We start from the raw sequence: 19,761 nt of genomic DNA on the forward strand, positions 1-19,761 counted from the left end.
TAAAGCCGGATAAATGTATCACTTTTGTTAATTACGGTCAGGCCTCTCTGTTTCTGTTTACTTACATTATGAGGAGAACTTTTAATTTGAAGTTTACTCACCCTTTTCCTTTGCATTTTACTTTTAGAACTATCTGAAGAACTTACTTAAAAAGTTAAAACTAGTGAGATCTCATGACTCTTAAGTCATATTTGTCACCACTTTCAGATAAAAAAAACTTGCATAAACAACTCTAAATCTAGATCTTCAGTCCCAATTCAAAGGCCGTGGCTAGTTTTGTCAACAAATGAAAATTGGAGGGGTTGATCAGTTTTGTATTAAAAAATCTTGATGGAATATTACATGAAAATTTTTATGTTGAATACTTGAACTAGTTGGTTATTTCGTTTTTATTAATCAACTTTCTTGACAGTTGACTTATACTTTCCCATGGGATCCAAGAACTAGTTGGGATTAAAATTAGTTTACTCCATTTAAAATTTTATAGTTTCATGCAACAAGGTACTATAGTACTATGCGGACTTGAGTCAATTTGGTCCTTTTCTTGGTAAGTCAACTCGTCAAGTAGACTATTTTAGACAATTATATACACATAGGAAACTAATTTTTTACGATTACATTCTATTAAGAAAATGAAGAAAGATTCATGGTTTGTGTACAGATCATTTCACAAATTTGGTTCAATAGGTTAGATTTGTGATACTTTAAAGAAGCACTCCGATGTACTAGGCAAGCATGACTTGGGAATGAAAAGATCACTGATTGATTACATACCGTTTGAGTTTTGATTCTCCACAACATTCAGTCCCCAGCTAAAATGAACCTAAAATACAGATATGGGGAATTATTGTAAATAACAAAACCGTGGAATAAACTCAAAAACATTTTACAAAATTAAAAGTACTCAGATCATTTTATAAAAAGAGAGGGAACTAGGAATTGGGATAACTTCTTCAACTCCTTGACTCTTCTTTGTTTCCTTCTAGTCCGGCCCCAGAGGAAGTCGAAGAAGAAGACGGATAACTTTTAACAGAACGCTGTGTTTTACTGCTGTTCTCCATTTCTTTCCTTAAATCTTTAAATGCTTTAAACCTTACATCCCCTGAGTTCCTACTTGTTCCTGGTGTTGTCTCTGGCACTGGATAGAGACCTTCGAGCATCGCAACGACCTCTGACATGATAGGACGATCTGTTGGAGAAGCGCTCGTGCACACGAGAGCTACTTTTATTACTGTTTCTGCTTCGTTTTTGTCTACTTCCGGCCTCAATCTCTCATCCACCACTTGCATCAAGTGCCCTGATTCTAGGCACTCGTTAGCCTGCAGATTCACCAAACGTGTTTATCAAGAAAACTGTTTTTTTGTGGTTTTAAAAGTTCATAAGCAATTTAGACTTAGAATCATATTATTATATATAATATACCCATTCCAAGAGACAGACGGAATCTCCTGCCGCCATGAAATTACTGTTGGTTATGCCAGCAACGATCTCTAGAACCAAAACGCCAAAGCTATAGACATCTGCTTTGAAACTTAGGTAACCCCACAGTGCGTATTCTGGTGCCATATATCCTCTGCAGTGGTTCACATGATTCTTTTGGTTAACAAACAAACGTAACTGTAATAAAATAAAAAAGATTTAACGGAAATAAGGGCGGGCTCAAGCCTCACATAGTCCCAGCGACTTTTGTGCTGACATGTGTTTTCTCCTCTTCGTCAAGCCTAGCCAATCCGAAATCAGATATCTTGGGAGTTAAATCCTTGTCCAATAGAATATTTGTGGCCTTGATGTCTCTGTGTACAAACTTCAACGGTGACTCCTCATGGAGAAACGCGAGACCCTTTGCAATCCCGCTGCAAATTTTATACCTAGTAGGCCAGTCCAGTGGAATCTGTTCATGCTTTGGACCTAAACATTGCAAGACAAACACGTATCATTTAGGGCTAAAAGCATCCAAAAAGCTTTCATTTCTCCATAGGTGGAATTCTATAAAAAAAAAAAACTCACTGAATAACGCGTGAGATAAACTGTTATTTTCCATGTATTCATACACCAGTAATAGCTGAGCCCGCTCGACGCAGAAGCCATGAAGCTTGACTAGATATGGATGTTGAAGACAAGATATTGCGCCAATCTCGTTTAGAAATTCTCGGTTCCCTTGTCTCGATTTAGATGAGAGTTGCTTAACTGCTACAACTCTTCCATCTGCTAACACACCCTGCAATTGAGATTCTCTATCAGCCTCATGAACTGCACTACAACTTTAGCTTCTTCATATATCAAGAACAATATCATCCTGTAATCTTACCTTAAATACTGGACCGAAACCACCTTCTCCAATCTTGTTAGTTGGATTGAAGTCATCTGTAGCAAATTTGATTTGCCTTAATGTAAAAGTTCCAGAAGGCAACTCTTCTTCATTGGGGTCTGTGATTCAAAAAGCTCAGAATCAATAAACGAAAAAAGAACACTTTCTTCCGTTTCTTACATAAATTCACAATGTTTCTCTTTTCATATGAAACATAACCTGGCTTCTTGGCTCAGACTTGATATAAGAAGCACTCCAGTATATATATGTATTATCAACTCCGTATCAAAAGTAAAAAGAATGAATAAAATCAGTGTTCACCTTTTCGCCTTTGACCACATGGGAGGCAGCCACACCACCACAGAATTCCAACGATAAAGATAATAAGACATGGGGCTCCAATTCCAATAGCAATATATGCTCCCAGGCTCATTCCAGTTTTTGGACGTTCGCACGGCTTAGAATCTGTACATTTAAGGTATTAGTATTACGAAAAATCACTGCGGTGAGAAAAGAGTTCAAAATGCATAGAAAATCAGATGCACATATCTGCCTGGCTTCTGCGAGATAACAAGAAAGCTACCTGAAACTATGGAAATAGCCGATATGATAGGGCCATAAACCCCTCTAGTGGGAATCCTGGTAGTTCCTTTACCGGACCAACGCAACCTGATTGTTAAAAAGTGATTTGTCACATTGGCAGTAAATGGTTTTATTACAGGTTTTAGAGCTCCCTTCGCTTCATCCATGATGTTGAAGTCCTTAACCACTAATTTCTCCTGCCAATAAGAGGCGTTAAGACAAAAGAAAGAAAAAAAACACACACACACACACACATCACATTCAAAGCCACTTTAAATTTCACCAGCAATGGCAAAAGCTAACCTGAATGTAAATGTCAAACAAACGCCTCCCAAGCCGGTCATAGGTGTCATCATTGGTGAAACGTATCTCAGCGAAGTCTAGATTTATAGTGTAGATTCCATTTTCCAAGCAGGCATGGAAGTAAGTAAGAGTTACTGGAGCTACTCTTGCTGTTTTGTATAGATCAGACAGGTTAGATGCTGGGACAAACATGGTAAATCTTGTATTTTGGAAATTATTGTCGTCCATAAAGTCCCCTGTACTGCTAAATCCCCAATTAGCGCCAGGTTTCAAATAATACTTAGCAGCACCACCTTCAACCCCTCCATCTCCTTCATATAATTCTTTTGTGTTTTTCTCCTTCACATATATATCGCTTCCACCGCAGTTCACATGCAAGCAGCTAGAATCTGCCAGAGAAACCAAATTGCATAAAGTGAGAGAGAGAATAAACAAGTGAATTTTCTACTAGTCCTAATGTGATAGTGGGTACTTACATCGAGGACATTTGAAATCTTTGATGCACGGCAGAAATTTGCTCCTACAAAAAACATCAATTGGGAATTGCATATCATTTGGGGGATATCTTTTCCGGAAAAGTACAAACACTTGTGTAGATTTAAACTACATACGAATATGGAAGCTAGATGATAAACACATTCAAAGGAAAAGACCTTACGATTTTTTCGTGGAAGTACTCTGAAACAAGTTTAGATTCAAATTCCTAAAACAATAAAAGTTGAGTTAAATATCAGTTAAACATGCCAATTATGTCAACCAAAACGTAAAAGAGGAAAACATGACAGTATCCTCACATGTTTGGCCGACAAGAACGACTCTCGGGACTCTGCCACTTGAGATTGTTATATGAAAGATCTCTGCATCAGCAAGTGAATTGACATCAAAACGGATTCAAATTCTTTTGAGGTGGCAATTTTACTAGGCAATTTGCAAACTCCAGCGATATACTCACATAGTGATTCCATCCCTTAGTAATTCATCTGGAGCATCTCCCTCAAGCATATTTCCAGTCAAAATTCTGCAAAAAACAGTCAACTGATAATTCTCAGTCAAAGCAAGATACATATTTAACGTAGATGACAGTAGAATCTTTTCACTTACATAAACCGTAAGTCTTCTGAATGTGCAAACGATGGAATTCCCCCAACCAACCTGTTAAAACTCAAGTCCCTATGCACCAACATAACAAGAATTAATCAATCATGTCATTGTTTCATGTACAAACCTAATCTTCATTTCCTTTAAGTTCACAATTCTTCAGTGGTACATCAACTAATAATCACTGATACGTAGTTCGCTGGAAACCACTGATAATACTTGATAAAAATGTCGGAAGACATGCTTACAGTGTCTCCAACTTTTTCATATATGAGAGATAAACAGGAATTTGTCCAGAAATGTTACAGTCCTTCAATACCCTACAATGTAAAAATACACATAAATAATATATTAAATCAGAGATAGATGAAACGGCTTCAACAAAGCATATGACAGGACTAACTTACAGTTTAGCTAAACCTGGTACGTTCTTTAACGAAGGGAATGGTTGGACTGGTCCACCTATATCACTGATCCTCCTGAAAACAAAAGATGATTGTAATAAAAGTGTCAATTACATTGCTGTAGATGAAAACAAACTAAGTTTATGGAGAAAAAAAATGAACGTCAAAGAGTGGTGTCTAGTATCTACTCACAAATTAAGAAGATTGCTCAGACCTGAGATGACCGCTGGGATTGGACCAGTAAGACCAGATGCAATCATTTCACTACAAGGAATGAAAAGAATACCATCACTGAGTGCTTTATAAAAACAGAGAAGGGTTAAATAAAAAAAGAAAGGAATCTACAGTCTCTTGAGTTCCTTCCAATTCTGTATGTAACTAGGTATTGTTCCGCTAAGTTTGAGATCGTTAATCCTGCTGCATTGTGAAAAATCAAGTAGCAGATGAACAACAAAGTCCACCATAATGAGTAGTTAAGTTAGGGGGAAACAAATAACAAAAGCTTACAAATCCGTCATATTCTTTAGTCTACCTAGCGAAGCTGGCAAATGTCCCGTCAATTTGTTGGAGGAAAGCAACCTGTAAGAAGAAATGACCCGCCAGAAACCCTTCAGAAACACACCACACGCTAAAATATCGGCACAAAAAAGGAAACAAAGAGTAGAGAGAGAATGAGAAACTCTCACAGTGTTTCCAAGTGGACCAAGTTCCCAAGCTCCTGAGGAATAGTTCCAGAAAACGCATTCGCCTCAAGATCCCTATGCAAGAGCAGCCAAAAATAATATAATAGCACATCCCTAGAGAATGCTAAAACATTTTCAAACGTGAAGTGCACCGAAGTATTCGAATTGTTCAGCTAAGCATACAACATGATAAGTTGAAAACTTTAACGCGTTCCCCTTCAGGAAATGCTAATAGTGAGACCTAGCAGTGCAAGTTTCAAGAGGTAAAAAGAAGTAATATATCCACCAGCTAAACTTGACGGATAGTTAGTACATGAACTTTCCGCTGAAATAAACACCAAACCAATTTCCAGAACAAAGAAGATTGACCAATGCTCTAGAGTCTAGGCTTACAAGTATGTTAGTGTCGAAGAGTTTCCAAACTCTTTCGGAATTTCCCCTGACAGCCGGTTCGCAAGAAGAGATCTGCGGAGACAGTCTGTTACTGTACAAGAGCATTTTGACACTAAAGCTAAAAATAATAGGGAATGTTCTTACATAAAAGTTAAATTTGAAAAAGCCCATTCCCGTGGTAAGGTCCCATTGATGTAATTGTAGGCCAAGTCTCTAAAATATAGCGAGAAAACAGTGGTCAAAATTAGCAGCTTTCATCTTAGGTTGAGATATACTTTTACGAGAGCTCTTACATCTCCTGAAGGTAGGGAAGCTTGACTATTTGAGGAAGAGTTCCTGGAAGATTATGGTACTTGAATGCACTAAAAGAACAAGTCAAAGAGCAATTAGAAAATAACTAAAAAAAATTACGAAGAGAAGTTCTTATTTTGTTGAAAAATATATATACAAAAGGATTTCATGTATTCACCGTATCAAGGTGATTAAGTAAACTATTATTCCTCTTGACTAATTAGTCAAATCAGAACATGGTCATCAGTATTTTTTTAGATAGTATGCATATGAGACACTAGCACAAAGATGCACCAAAGATAAACTAGTAAAGTGGGTCACACAGTAGATAACATCAAGCAAATTGAACTTTAGCATCTGTACAGGAGAAGAATCTCTAAACCTAGAGACAACAATTTTACCTTATCTACTACATAGCAAATATCACTAATCAACGGTGCATTAACAAACACGGATATAACCATAAGTTCTATGAGATTTTATAAGGGGAAAAGACAATCAACTCTGAAGGAAGCCTGAGAAATCTTACAATCTGATAATATGACAATCAGTGTCGTTAGTGGGACTGCATTCACATTCTATCTCTTGCTTAGCTGTTGGAGGAGGAGTTTCGGTTAACCCCACCATTTCAACCTTACAACTTTCAGCATCAAATTTCCAGAATCTCGAGCCCAATGTGGTAGCGATTTGCTCCAGAGCATCGACTAAGCACAGAAGCAATAACAGCATCATATATCAGTACAAATGAGTTGTGTAAGAACAACGATTTATACTCATAATGAGTCCAACAATCATGAAACTAACATGAATCGAAATCAAGACGAACAATTTATCTAAACATCTTCATTCACACCAAAAAAAAAAATATGTATGATTGCTTCAACAAATATATATAGAATTGTCAAAGAACTTGCCTTTCACTTGACACATGAACATCATCATCATGTGAAAGGTCTAAATAAGAGTTTAATACTGAGACATGACAAGTTCTTTGCTCAAGGAAACTCAATGGTCAAAGGGAATTTAAAATCAAAACATGATTCAGTAAACGCAAATTGACCTAATCACCCAATCAACTAATCAAGATTATATAATTCTCCTGTAGATTCTGGTCTCGACTACTTTAATTAGAAGAAAAAAAAAAACCAACTTCACCAGATATTTACAGGTGACCAATAAGAACATCTCCTTTCTAAAAAATGTAACAAAAAAAAAATCAAAACTTTTTACCATATAAACAAAACTTCACGAGCCAAACAAATGATAAAAGAGCAAACTTTGCAAAAAGAATCTGTAGACCCAAAATCCAAAACGGAAAGAGAAGAAAGGATTCAAATTTCTTATAAAAAAAGGTGGCAAAAAAATATATAAAGGCAAAACGAGAAAGGGACTAACTTGGAACAAACCTTCTTCTTGGGGTAATTTGATAGCATTTACACTGTAAAAATTGAAGCAAATCATTGCAAAAACAGAAAATGCAAAGAAGATATTAACATCCTTCTTCTTATTCCTCTTCTTCTCGGTATACATGTCATACACAGCAACAACAAATCTCCCTATATCAAATGTACTATCGAAAATGGCAAGGGGAGATCTGGAATTTTTCCTGCGTTTGGTTTGTTGGCAAGTGCGTGTGATGATGGTTTTAGAGGATTGCTAGAATTATGTAATGGCAATAAAGAATCCACGAACAGTGATTTTTCATCACCTCGTTTTTTTCAAAAAACATATTTTTTTACTAGTCAAACTTTTTTTCTTTCTAATTACAACTCTTTCAGTCAAATTTTGGGTTTACAGAGAGACGGATAAAACCAAAAAAGAATGGTAAAAACCCACCCAAGAGAAAAAGAAAAAAAAAAAATCACTAACCCTACAAAAGTCATATCATCCACTAGAAAAAGACATAGATCAAAAATAGTATTTTTATCTGTTTAAAGAAATTTAACCCTTTTGTGTGAATGGTTTGTTATTGAATGACGAAAATAGTAGTCGCACAAAGAAAAAAGGAAATAGGTTTCCAAAATAGTAAAAAAAAACAATTATTCATTATGAAGCTTCTTTAAAGAACATGTACATTCTCTTTAATTTAAAAGAAGACAAAATGAATAGGAAAAAGACAATTCAAGATGATATTGACAGGTCGCAAAACCAGGGGTAAGCAAAACTACCAAAGCATCACTGTTTGATGAATTTAAGTGAAGTATCTATATGGCTTTAGAGATATCTTATTGCAATACACAACAATAAGAACATCAACAACAACAACAACAAAAAATCATGATAAACAAACTAATAACATCTCTGAATATATATTAGCCACATTTAGTTGCCAATGACAAAATAAAAATGCTATAAATAGTCAAGTCAAGAAATTAGCTGATTAAAAGAACAATAAGTAGTACTAGTATTTTGGTATGACTACTAAATAATAAGTCACTTTGAATTCTAAAAGTCAACAACCAGCTAATACAAGGTGTCTTAGGAGAATCATATCCCCCATATGATCAACGACTTTTTGGATGATTAAGAGGGGACAAAAAGAATCATACGTATTCTTTAGTCCTAGTCTTATGATTTTTACATTCTATCACGTTTATAAAACCTAGTAAATGATTTTATACCTAAAAAAAAGTTGATTAGTGAGATTACATTTCATTCAACACACTATCATAATCTTTGTGTAAGACTATCTAACTATGATACCACATTACCACCAAACAAACAATCATTTTCTAATCCATCTTTTAATAAGTAGTGATGTGGTATCATAGTTAGATAGTCTTCCACAAAGATTATGATAGTGTTTGAATGAAATGTAATCTCTCACTAATCAACTCCGGTTATTAAATAATCCGGTTTGATAGTCCGCTCCGGTTATCGGGTGGCGTGTAAATTAAAATCGGAAAAAAAGAAAAAAAAATCCTGGTCACGCCGTTTGTGAGCTCTATCACGCTTATCGTCACCGAAGCTTTTGAAACCTTTGGCTACTCACACGCAATCTTCTTCCTTCTGTGTTATCATCATCAATGGAGTCCGAATCCGATTCAAACCCTAGCACCACCACTGAAGAAGAATCCGATCGATTCCTCGACGCGCCTGACGAGTTTTATTACGATTGCTTGCCGATCCGTTCCAATTCCCACCGTCAGCATCAATCGTCTCTTTTACGGCGGCGAAAGTCAGCACATCGCCGGGATTTAATCTCCTCCGACAGCGAACCGGCGCCGTCTTCTTCTTCCGAAGTCGGTGGCAATGTGGAAGAGAGGGAGGAGCTTCGTAACGACGTAATCGAATCAACCGATGACCTGATTGATCAATCTCCGGGAAAAAAGAACGACGTGGATGTAATTAATGATAAAGGGAACGATATGAATGTAACTGATCCGGTTCTAAACCGGGTTGACCCGTTTCACGAAGAATCCACGGTGACAACCGTCAGCAGCGATGATGATGATGATGACAACGACGGATCAGCACCGCAGCTTCGTGAACCATCCGATTCATCAGAGTGGTCTCTTCTTGGATTTTTGGCTGGGCTAGTGATCAAAGCAATCGAGTTTCAAATCAGTTTGATGACAAGCTTACTCACATTTCCTCCATGGTTACTCCATTACTGCTTTCTCATCTTTCTCGATCCCTTTAGCACAGTTAGGTTTGGCAGACGCTTTTTAATGGCAAGAGTTGCAGTGATTAGTGATATGTTATTTGGGAATATGAATCCATTTAGGTTGAGTTGGTTAAATGATACTAAACGGATGTTTAGTGTTGCGTACAAGTTTGGTTGGGGTATGTTTTGGGCTGTTTATGTAGGTATTGTGCTTCTTGGCTTGTTGGTTTCGTCTCTTATGGTTGGTGGTTATATGATAAACCGTATAGCGGATGAACCATTTGTTGTCAAGGAGACTTTGAATTTCGATTACACCAAGAATAGTCCAGAAGCTTATGTGCCAATAACCTCGTGTGCTGGTGTTGATTGTGTGGGAAGTTGCAAGGAGAGTAATGAAATGTCGAAGATTAGAGGCTTGCGTGCTATACCTCGACACCAGAAGTTAGATATTACTCTTTCAATGACATTACCTGAGTCTGCATATAATAAAAATCTCGGCATGTTTCAGGTATTTCGCATTAGCTATATCCAACCCTCTTAAGCATTGCATCCCTCTAGCTTATAATAGTATCTTATACGTATTCGTTTTTGTTCAATAAACTTGTTCATCCATTCCCCGATATGGGATCTTCTTGTGTTTGTGGAAGGTTCGGGTGGACTTCTTATCTGCGGATGGTCAAACGATATCTAGTATAAGGCGTCCCTGCATGTTAAGATTCAGAAGTGAGCCTATCCGTCTTGTGCAGACGTTTTTTAAAGTGGTTCCGTTAGTGACGGGATATGTCTCTGAGATCCAGACCTTGAGCTTGAAGTTGAGAGGCTTTGTAGAAAAGGACATTCCCACCGCTTGCTTAAAGATAATTATCGAACAACGTGCGGAGTTTCGACCGGGAGCAGGTATTCCAGAGTTGTATGATGCATCCCTGTCGGTTGAATCCGGTCTTCCCTTCTTCAGAAAAGTTATATGGAAATGGCGGAAAACTTTGTTCGTCTGGATCAGCATGAGTTTGTTTATCACAGAATTGCTTTTCACGTTGGTTTGTTGCAGACCTCTGATCATACCAAGAACACGACCTAGAAACAGACCACCTTCAAACCCAACGACTGGAAGTAGATGATGAATCCAATACTGTACAGCATGTTTGTTACACTCTGAAACGGTATTTTCAGTTTCTGTTAACTTTTACTTCCGAGTTCTTTGATTTAATTGTAAATTCATGCTTACTAATGAAAGTTATATCTTTATACACATGTGGTTTGGAATATAAAAGCATGTCGTTTAAACGAATGTGAGTAAATATAATAGAAGAGAGCACCGTTGTTTACTAGTATCTGAGAGGAGAGAACAAATGTGCTTAAATTTAGGCATTATAACTGTTGTACATGTAAAGGAAGTCTAACATTTGTTTTATAAGCACCCAAAGCATATTAAGTTGAACCTTCCTAATATTTCCAACACTTTTTGCATAACGTTCTGTCTTACATTTATATATTATATTGCTGTCCGATTGAGAGAACACATGGAGGAAACGATCAAAACTCAAATATGTGTCAATGCCTAACAATTGTTATTTTGCTAAAAATAACTCAAGAGCTTCCAGATCACAACCTTAATAAACTAAACAAAACCAAATCAAGTACTCTTCTGTTCCAAAGCCAGTAGCATGGAAGTTAGAACGTTTAAAGCCCCTATATACATATTACCATTTCTCCAGGTTTCCCATTTGAGCCAGCTGCAGAAAAAGAAGCCGGGATTTCTCCTTACAGTTTTGAACTCTGATTTTCTTGATAATGACGTGCCATGGATTTCTGATGAAACCGAAACCGAAATCATTTGGGCGTCATAAACATGGAAGGAGAAACCACCATCATCAGCATCATCAATCTAGATGTTCGGCTGCGGCCGTTGCAGCAGCTGGCTCCATCTTCAGGTCCCTCAACACGTCTATCTTCACATTCCATAACCGCCTCTTGCGTTGCGTGTCTAGGTTTTTCCGTCTAGCCACCACATCAAGTGCAACTCCTAGCCATCGAGCCACCGTGAAACAAGGCTACAAAAAGCTCCAGAAACCCGAGTATCAGCCTCATCTGAGAAAACGTAATGACAAGAAAAGGACGGTCGTTCTTGATCTTGATGAGACATTGGTGCACTCAACAATGGAACCACCAACCAGGGTTAATGCCGATTTCATGGTGAGGATAAAGATGGAAGGAGAGGTTATACCGATGTTTGTGGTGAAACGACCAGGAGTTACAGAGTTTCTTGAAAGGATCAGTAAGAACTACCGAGTGGCAATTTTCACAGCCGGGTTACCAGAATATGCTTCACAGATTCTGGACAAACTTGACAAGAACCGTGTGATCTCACAGAGGCTATATCGAGATTCATGCACAGAAATGAATGGAAGATATGCCAAAGACTTATCTCTGGTGATCAAAACCGACCTCGGGAGTGTTTTGCTAGTTGACGATAACCCTTTCTCCTACTCGTTGCAGCCGGACAATGGAGTTCCCATTATACCTTTTGTGGATGACATGGAAGATCAAGAACTGATGAAGCTTGCTGAATTCTTTGATAGATGTTATCAGTACGAAGATCTGAGGGATGCAGCTACAGAGTTTCTATCTAAGAAGCTGATTTGATTGCACATACACATGGATTTTGTTTGCAGAACCTATTTTCAATTTTTTTTTTTTTTTTGGATTCTTTTTTTCTTTTTGTTGAGTTTTCTTTTGGGATGGATGATACAGCCACACGGTATTTTTGTGTTGATTAAGGATGCTTCTGTATCCTTCTTCAGCGTTTTTACCTACTTAAAAAGCCCCTACATAATATTTGTATGCTTTTTTTTTTTTTTACTTCAGAACATTATAAAGTGTATCATCATGTAACCAAGAAAATTCAGAAAAGGAAGGAAAAAAAAGTTTTGGACTAGCAATTAACATCTTTTGTTTAAAAAGATTGATCTGATTCAATATGATATCAAGAAACAAAATACTTTAAGAAAGTAATCTTAACTGGTTTTGAAACATGTATATTGAATGAATGCTTATATAGATTACTAGATATTCTGTTGGACAAAGTAAACAAGAGCAATGATCAAGAACTGACTGCAAGAAAACGACTCGGGCCAACTTTACCGCTGAGACTATAAACTTTCTATGCTTGACACATTTTCACAGAATAATCACTCTTGAAGCTATGAGTTGTTCATGCTTGACCCATAAAACTCATTTAAGATCTTTTTCATTCTTGTCTTTAGCCCTTTTGGACTTGACACTAAAGAAGAATGATTTCAATAAACGAAACCTAAACTATAACTTATTAAATTTCAGTAAGTGATTCTATACTATGTTAATTTCTTTTCTTTTATTTATTGTAAAAAATTATGTAAAACTAGAAACAACTTTTAAGTTAGAAACAAATTCTAACAGGTTTTATAGTTTAACTAGTTCACCAGGTACACACCAAAGCCATAGCTGTGCAGTAGCAATAACAGCAGCTGCAATATACTTCAACTGTAATCCCAATATAATCTCCAAACCTCTAAATCTTAACTAAACTTTTAATGTATGTCTTGTTGGATCATGTTGTATGTACATTTATGTCCATGAATACATGGAAACAGCAAAACTATACTCTAATTTTCCAAACTGAATGTTTCTAAAAGTAGGCATCTGCTCTACTTCACCACTAAATTTCCCATTAACAAACTAAACTAAAACCAAATCTATATTAACGTATAAAAGTAAGCAAAAAAATAAATTAGGAAACATCTTACCACTACCAAGCTTTTCATCTGAACAGCTGCAAGCTTATTTTGTTCATCAAAACTTGTTTTCTTGCAGCCGGGAGAAGTACTCAATGGTATTGGCATCTGAAAGAATCATCCAAGAAAAGCCAGAAAATTCCAAGTTCCACAAACACCAGCACAAAACTTACCCATTGATGTCCATCTTGAAGTTTCATTGTCGTCTTCTGCGTTGTTTTACCAAATGCTTTAAGGTCACGACCGTCAGCTATCCAGCCACAAAACATGGCTACACAAATCTTGATGAGGAACCTCTGACAGAACATACCAACATGAAAAGGACAATCATCCTCGATCTTGATGAAACATTGGTTCACTCAACAACACAACTTCCGGGAGTCAAATATGATTTCATGGTGATAGTGAAAATGGAAATGGAGATAATGCCCATCTTTGTGGTGAAACGTCCCGGTGTGACTGAATTCTTGGATAGACTTGGTGAAAATTACAAAGTAGCGGTTTTCACAGCCGGTCTAGAAGATTATGCTTCACAGGTTTTGGATGAGATAGACAAGAACCATGTGATCTCACAGAGGCTATATCGAGACTCATGCACGGAACTGAACGGGAAATATGCAAAGGACTTATCTTTGGTAGTGGGGGAAGACCTCAGAAGTGCTTTGATTGTGGATGACAATCCATCTTCTTACTCATTGCAGCCAGAGAATGGAGTGCCCATAAAGGCTTTTGTGGATGACCTAAAAGATCAAGAACTGCTGAAACTTGTGGAGTTCCTCGAATGCTGTGACTCATATGAGGATATGAGGGATGCAGTCAAGGATTTGCTGGCGAACTAGCTGGTTTAATGTGCATATATTGTATCTCTTTCTTTCTGTTTTTCCTTTTCTTGTTCGTTTTCAGAGGGATATGGGGAATGATGATATAGGTAATCAGTTTTTTTGCGTTGAAAAGGGATGCCTCCTTCAATGTTGCACCTACATACTGATTTTATTTAGAAACGAAAACAAACAAAAAAGACAATCTTGTACCAGCAAATATTTGTGAATAAAAAAGTGGTTTAGTTATAGTAAGAAAACTTCCCAACTGCCTTATAATATTGTCACGTAATGATGTGCAAAACAACTTCTCGGGAAAGAGAAACTATTGCAAATAACAAGGGTTCTGTTCCTGAGTAAAAGCATTTCTTCAGCCTTTACAAGGTTTATTAATGGAACAGTACTTACAATGGTAGATGCCTTTAAGTAGATCTTTACTCACTATGTCCTTAGCTGCTTGGAGCTTCCATGGCCAATTGGCCATAGGCCTATAGTGAGCAGCCTGTTCCTAACTTCCAAAATGGCAATGATGCAAACAACGGTTAAAAACCGCCATGTACATGTTGAAAAGGTTTGGTATTGCCATGTATGGCAGATTTGGTAAAATCCTCTATGAATGCTATTTTCATAATTCATAATTTTCAGCTTACACATCGTAATGCTGAATGAATGTCAAAGTACTGTTTTGAAATTTTGCCTTTTATGCACTCTTTTATTCTATTAATCAAAATGCACTCTTTTTTTAGTCTATGACTTTGTGTAATTCAGTTGAGTAATTTGTGCTTGTTTAGGTAACTCATATGATCGATCATATCATAGCATATGATAAGAGACTTAATAATATAAATATAATGGGATGGTTCAATTATTAAGATTCTATTAGGATCAGACGAAGGTTGGAGGGGAGAAGGACCATGATCAGCCAATACGATGCTCTTTTTGTTTGCTATGGATCAGCCAGCATTGACCAACGTGCTAAAATGTAAAAGACAGACAGAACCGTGAGCCTCTGAGAAGAAGAAGAAGATTGAGAGGAGGAGCTCTCTTTCTTGAACCGTCTTTTCATCATCAGGACGAGCAATGAGGTTCTTTAGATATATGCTTCCTTAATTGGGTTCTGCAAATTAGACATCCGGAGATCCTCTGAGAGGGAAAACAAAAAAAAAGATAGTAAACCTACATAACAAAAGTATAGTTGTTGTAACGACTGAGAAAGTAATGAGAGGCTATATCATCTTTCTGTGAATTAACTGAGCTGAAGTCAATCTAAGAATGAATCACCATGTGAAGTTGCGTTCGAAACAATCAAGATCACTAGAACATATCATACTAAAAGGCTGCATATCAGACACAAATCCTGGTTGATTCCACTAAGGGTTTGATCGCGTCATTGCTGTGTTTTCATTTCTAAACATTATATTTACATCTAAAACGATAAGCTAACATTTTTGTTCAGTTTTGGAAACAATCGAGGCCAGAGTCTTCTCTATCGCATACAAAGATGAGATATATATAGTAAAATACTTGATATATTCAGCTACTTCCACAATTATAAGCAAACCAGCACTTCTCTAACAATGTTCCAAGATTACGAAGTATATCAGTGATTGCAAATTCATCCGATCTTGTTAGCTAAAACACGATTACAAACAATAAAGAAGCAACTTCCAGTAGATATATATGAAAGATCAAGATCCAGTACAATCAAAAAACAGGAAAGAAACAATAAAGAAGCAACCTTTATAAATAGATATGAAGATCAAAATTACAACAACATCAAACAGACATTACAAAACGGAACAAGCAATTCAACACAAGTCTCTCTCTCTTTTATATCCGCTAAAACTCAGCAAGAACTACTACAACAACCTATTTTAGATCAAACCTGTTAAAAAAATTATAATTCACAGAGGAAGACTTGACTTGGAAGTCGCAAGGCTTCAGCTTTACTGAAGCACAAGTCGTCGAGAGCTTCACTACGACACCACCTGCATCTAGGGAAAGCCGAGCACTGAGATCTAGATCGCATCTCGCAGCATTTGGGTTTCCTATTAGCCTTGCCCTGCAGCTTCGGATTTGTAAGATTCTCTAATAGCTCTCGATCTAAAACATGAACTTCAGATTCGGAAGAAGAAAGCGATGGGCAGAGTATAAGGAGGTAGAATATGATTAGTATGAGAAAGAGTGACGAGAAGCTTGAGCTAGATTCTGCCATTGATTGACACAACAACAGCAAAAAAAAAAAAAGTATTTTTGGAAAGTTGTCTTTTTTATTTGTTACTCTGTAATAACTAGGCGAAAAGGGGGGAGACCTGTCGAGATCTTTCTTCCTCGAGTCGGCCTACAAATCTACTCACGTGTGAGAATATATTCACGCGTGTGTGCGCGCAAGTTAGTAGTTTACACATCATTAACAAAGGCAGTCACATTTGTGAAGCAGTGGCTAGCTTTTCAACTTTATTATTGTTTGTTCCATTGGGGAGAGTTACATTTGGTTTCTTCAAGAAAATTTGCCAAATTGGTCTATGTGAACATTTAGTTTCATACAATAAGTTTTTGATTCTTATTCTTATAGATCTATGTTAATATTATATGATAGATTCGAGGTGTTGTTACTTTGTTTTAATATCTAAGCAAGTTAGCTTCATTCATACGCAGTTTGTGGCAAAACAAACTCCACGAAGTTTTCATGTATTGATGCTACTGATTTTTAGATACATCATCTTGTTGCAATAAAGACATAAATCGTCTAGAAAGGGAATAAAAAGACAAGACATGTGAACACTACTACTAAACTCACAGATGTGCTTAAATTTCTTTAGTCTGCCTCTGCCTATTAAAAACCAAGAAAGAGGTCCCTTTTATTTACTGTTCCAACAACTTTTCACCAGGATTATTACTCTCCCATCCCATGCAAAAAAAAAAAAACACTAATAATGACATTGGATTCGATATATTTCCCCTTTCCCGTCGTAATAATACTTTATATAAATACACACCTAAACTCAGATCTCTGTTTGTATCTCAACCATTGACTACAAAGATTTGACTTGCTTGAGCCTCCTCTCCTCAGATGAAAAAAAAAGCTTATCTTATTACTACACTTGCTTACACATCTCTTGAGTAGTGTCACTACCTCCCAAGATTCTAAAAATAAAACCGTAACCCACAAATCTCGCCTTTAAGACACCATTAAAAGCCCCAAGATTCAGCTTACTTACTCCATCCAAATCAAGAAACTTCAAGAACTTGGATCCAGAGAAACACAAAATGGCGGGATTCACCATGAGCTTGAACTTGATTCTACTAGTAGCAATGGTAGCTACAAACATCCTCTCACTCTACCATCTCTCCTCCACCACTAACTTCTTCCAATCCACCGTCAAATCCACGCAATCCTCTGTTCCCACTGTCCCCGACCACCTCCTCCGTCAGCTCCACACTATCCGCGCCGCCATTAACCACCTCACTACTCACCAACCTGACAAATCAACCTCAACAGCAACCTCACGCTCCTCCTCTTCCTCATCCTCATCCGCACCTAAAGAGCTTCTCATCTATTCAAAACTCTCACCTATAGCTTCTTCTTGCCATAACTACCCTGACCTTCTCCACGAGTACATGAACTACACTCCTTTCTCTCTCTGTCCTTCCGACACCGATCTCGTCGAGAAACTCATCCTCCGCGGCTGCCACCCGCTTCCTCGCCGTCGCTGCTTCTCGCGAACGCCGCGGAGCCCGTCAGATTCGAAGCCTGAATCTAATGTCATCTGGTCTTACTACTCTTGCAAGACCTTCGATTGCTTGGTTACTAAATTCCCAAATCTAGGGTTCGATCTCTCTTTAGAGAAATCCAAATCTCAGTTCTCCGTTTACAAATCCGAGCTCGATTTACCGATCTCGCAGCTTCTCCAGATCGCTAAATCGGCCAATTCTGTTCTCCGCCTCGGGATCGATGTCGGCGGTGGGACTGGCTCTTTCGCCGCGGCGATGAAGGCTCGTAACGTTACGGTTCTGACCACGACGATGAACTTCAACGCGCCGTATAGTGAGGCGGTGGCGATGAGAGGGCTTGTGCCGCTTCACGTGCCGCTTCAGCAGAGGCTCCCCGTGTTTGATGGTGTTGTGGATTTGGTTAGGTGTGGGAGAGCGGTTAACCGGTGGATTCCGGTTACGGTTATGGAGTTTTTCTTCTTTGATTTGGATCGGATACTTCGTGGCGGTGGTTATCTTTGGTTGGATCGGTTCTTTAGTAAAAAAGTTGATCTTGAAAATGTTTATGCGCCTATGATTGGGAAGTTGGGTTATAAGAAGGTGAAATGGGCGGTGGCGAATAAAGCGGATTCGAAACATGGTGAAGTGTTCTTGACGGCTCTGCTTCAGAAACCTGTTGCAAGATGATGATAAATCCTTTTTTTTTGTGAGGTAAATTGTGAATTTGGAGTTTGATTTAATCCTCAAATTTTGTGATCAAATGCTCCAACTTTGGAGAATTGCCTAATCAACTTAAGTTGAGTTCACTGTAGATGTGTGCTTTTTTGTTGCTTTGAATAGTGCAACTTATGTTGGACTTTGTAGAACTTTGGTTTTTTAGGCAAGAGATGCAAAAATGTAAAAGTAAGAACCTCAGAGATATTGTAGCTAGTTTAAATGATCAGTATATATTGTAATAAGTCATGAAGCTAGTTCCGTAGGGTGTTGTATTACTGACGATAAGTAAAACTGCTCCTTAGTCATTTACTCTGTTTTAAGAAGTATATAGTCATAAGGAAACTCAGATATTGTGTCTTTGTTTGGTCTTTAAGTGCTGCTCCTGATTGTTTCTCTTTTAAGGTATTTGCCTGATCCGAAGTTGTGGGTTGTTTTTGCAGGGCACTTTCCTCGAGTTTCAGAATGTGTATGTTTGTAGCAAACAGCTTACTGTTGTTGAAGATTTAATAGAGATAAGATTCTTGGATTATTTCAGACATGAAAGCTTTTTTCTCAGCTGTAAGCACAGAAGCAAAGATGTTATTTCTTATGGGAAACAAGAAGTAGAGAGAGGGTATTTATAACCAAGATTTGATATTGTTGTTAGAGGAAACATGGTGGTATACATAAATTGTGGAATCTTCTGCTTGTTTCTATCATAGCTAATATTTATATTATTCCTTAGATGGTATTTTTTTTTTTTTGTGGAAAGCAGATTGCAGAATTGTTAAAAGAAGTTTCAGTTTCAGGGTTAAGTTCAAAGTCTTGCAAGTTAATTTATGATGTTTATAATGCTAAGAACGTATATATTTATTTCTCCTTTCCATCTATTTCCACAATACTGTAGCCAAGCACACAAGACCTGGCTCGATACTGAACGCAAATCCGACCATGAACTTGAATTTGAGCCTGACTTGCTTTTATAAAACTTGGTTTTGCTTTGCCTGCATGCACGATCTTAGAGCTAACAAATTGCTCAATCAAGATAAGTTTGCACTCTCCTAATTTACTGTGTACAAATCCAGACAGCCAAG

At 37.4% G+C, this 19,761-nt stretch overlaps 5 protein-coding genes across 8 annotated transcripts; 4 read left to right on the plus strand and 1 right to left on the minus strand.

Annotated features, from left to right (window-relative positions):
- Positions 1 to 740: 740 nt before the first annotated feature.
- On the minus strand, positions 741 to 8,428 carry LOC104757310 (putative LRR receptor-like serine/threonine-protein kinase RFK1). 4 transcript variants are annotated; one of them, XM_087496273.1, is made up of 24 exons: positions 7,458 to 8,428; positions 6,592 to 6,766; positions 6,065 to 6,133; positions 5,916 to 5,984; positions 5,772 to 5,843; positions 5,382 to 5,453; positions 5,203 to 5,274; positions 5,041 to 5,112; positions 4,888 to 4,959; positions 4,699 to 4,770; positions 4,540 to 4,611; positions 4,295 to 4,363; positions 4,146 to 4,211; positions 3,988 to 4,050; positions 3,852 to 3,896; positions 3,670 to 3,713; positions 3,194 to 3,582; positions 2,892 to 3,087; positions 2,630 to 2,773; positions 2,309 to 2,427; positions 2,008 to 2,218; positions 1,671 to 1,908; positions 1,423 to 1,573; positions 741 to 1,319 (listed from the first exon to the last, which is right to left on the minus strand). In XM_087496273.1, exons 2-24 carry the CDS (start codon positions 6,687 to 6,689, stop codon positions 954 to 956), a joined length of 2,841 nt encoding a protein of 946 aa, XP_087352399.1. In that variant the 5' UTR covers positions 6,690 to 6,766; positions 7,458 to 8,428; the 3' UTR covers positions 741 to 953. The 4 variants fall into 4 exon arrangements, with proteins under 4 accessions (XP_087352399.1, XP_010478344.1, XP_087352400.1 ...); XM_010480042.3 differs by having other exon boundaries at positions 7,469 to 7,965; XM_087496274.1 differs by having other exon boundaries at positions 4,910 to 4,959; positions 7,469 to 7,922.
- Positions 8,429 to 8,835: 407 nt separating this feature from the next.
- Positions 8,836 to 10,918, plus strand: LOC104757313 (seipin-2). Its single transcript, XM_010480045.3, has 2 exons — positions 8,836 to 10,177; positions 10,317 to 10,918. The coding sequence occupies exons 1-2, from the start codon at positions 9,089 to 9,091 to the stop codon at positions 10,785 to 10,787; spliced, it is 1,560 nt and encodes a 519-aa protein (XP_010478347.1). The 5' UTR covers positions 8,836 to 9,088; the 3' UTR covers positions 10,788 to 10,918.
- A 527-nt stretch (positions 10,919 to 11,445) lies between these two features.
- Positions 11,446 to 12,312, plus strand: LOC104757314 (uncharacterized). The gene has a single exon (XM_010480046.3). It carries the CDS (start codon positions 11,461 to 11,463, stop codon positions 12,310 to 12,312), a length of 852 nt encoding a protein of 283 aa, XP_010478348.1. The 5' UTR covers positions 11,446 to 11,460.
- Positions 12,313 to 13,618: 1,306 nt separating this feature from the next.
- On the plus strand, positions 13,619 to 14,278 carry LOC104757315 (uncharacterized). Its single transcript, XM_010480047.1, has one exon. The coding sequence runs from the start codon at positions 13,619 to 13,621 to the stop codon at positions 14,276 to 14,278; it is 660 nt and encodes a 219-aa protein (XP_010478349.1).
- A 2,692-nt stretch (positions 14,279 to 16,970) lies between these two features.
- On the plus strand, positions 16,971 to 19,482 carry LOC104757316 (putative methyltransferase At1g29790). The gene is made up of 2 exons (XM_010480048.3): positions 16,971 to 18,682; positions 19,129 to 19,482. Exon 1 carries the CDS (start codon positions 17,528 to 17,530, stop codon positions 18,656 to 18,658), a length of 1,131 nt encoding a protein of 376 aa, XP_010478350.2. The 5' UTR covers positions 16,971 to 17,527; the 3' UTR covers positions 18,659 to 18,682; positions 19,129 to 19,482.
- Positions 19,483 to 19,761: the final 279 nt, after the last annotated feature.

This window comes from Camelina sativa, chromosome 17 (assembly GCF_030686135.1).
Source record: "Camelina sativa cultivar CO46 ecotype springtype chromosome 17, ASM3068613v1".
NCBI lineage: Eukaryota > Viridiplantae > Streptophyta > Magnoliopsida > Brassicales > Brassicaceae > Camelina > Camelina sativa.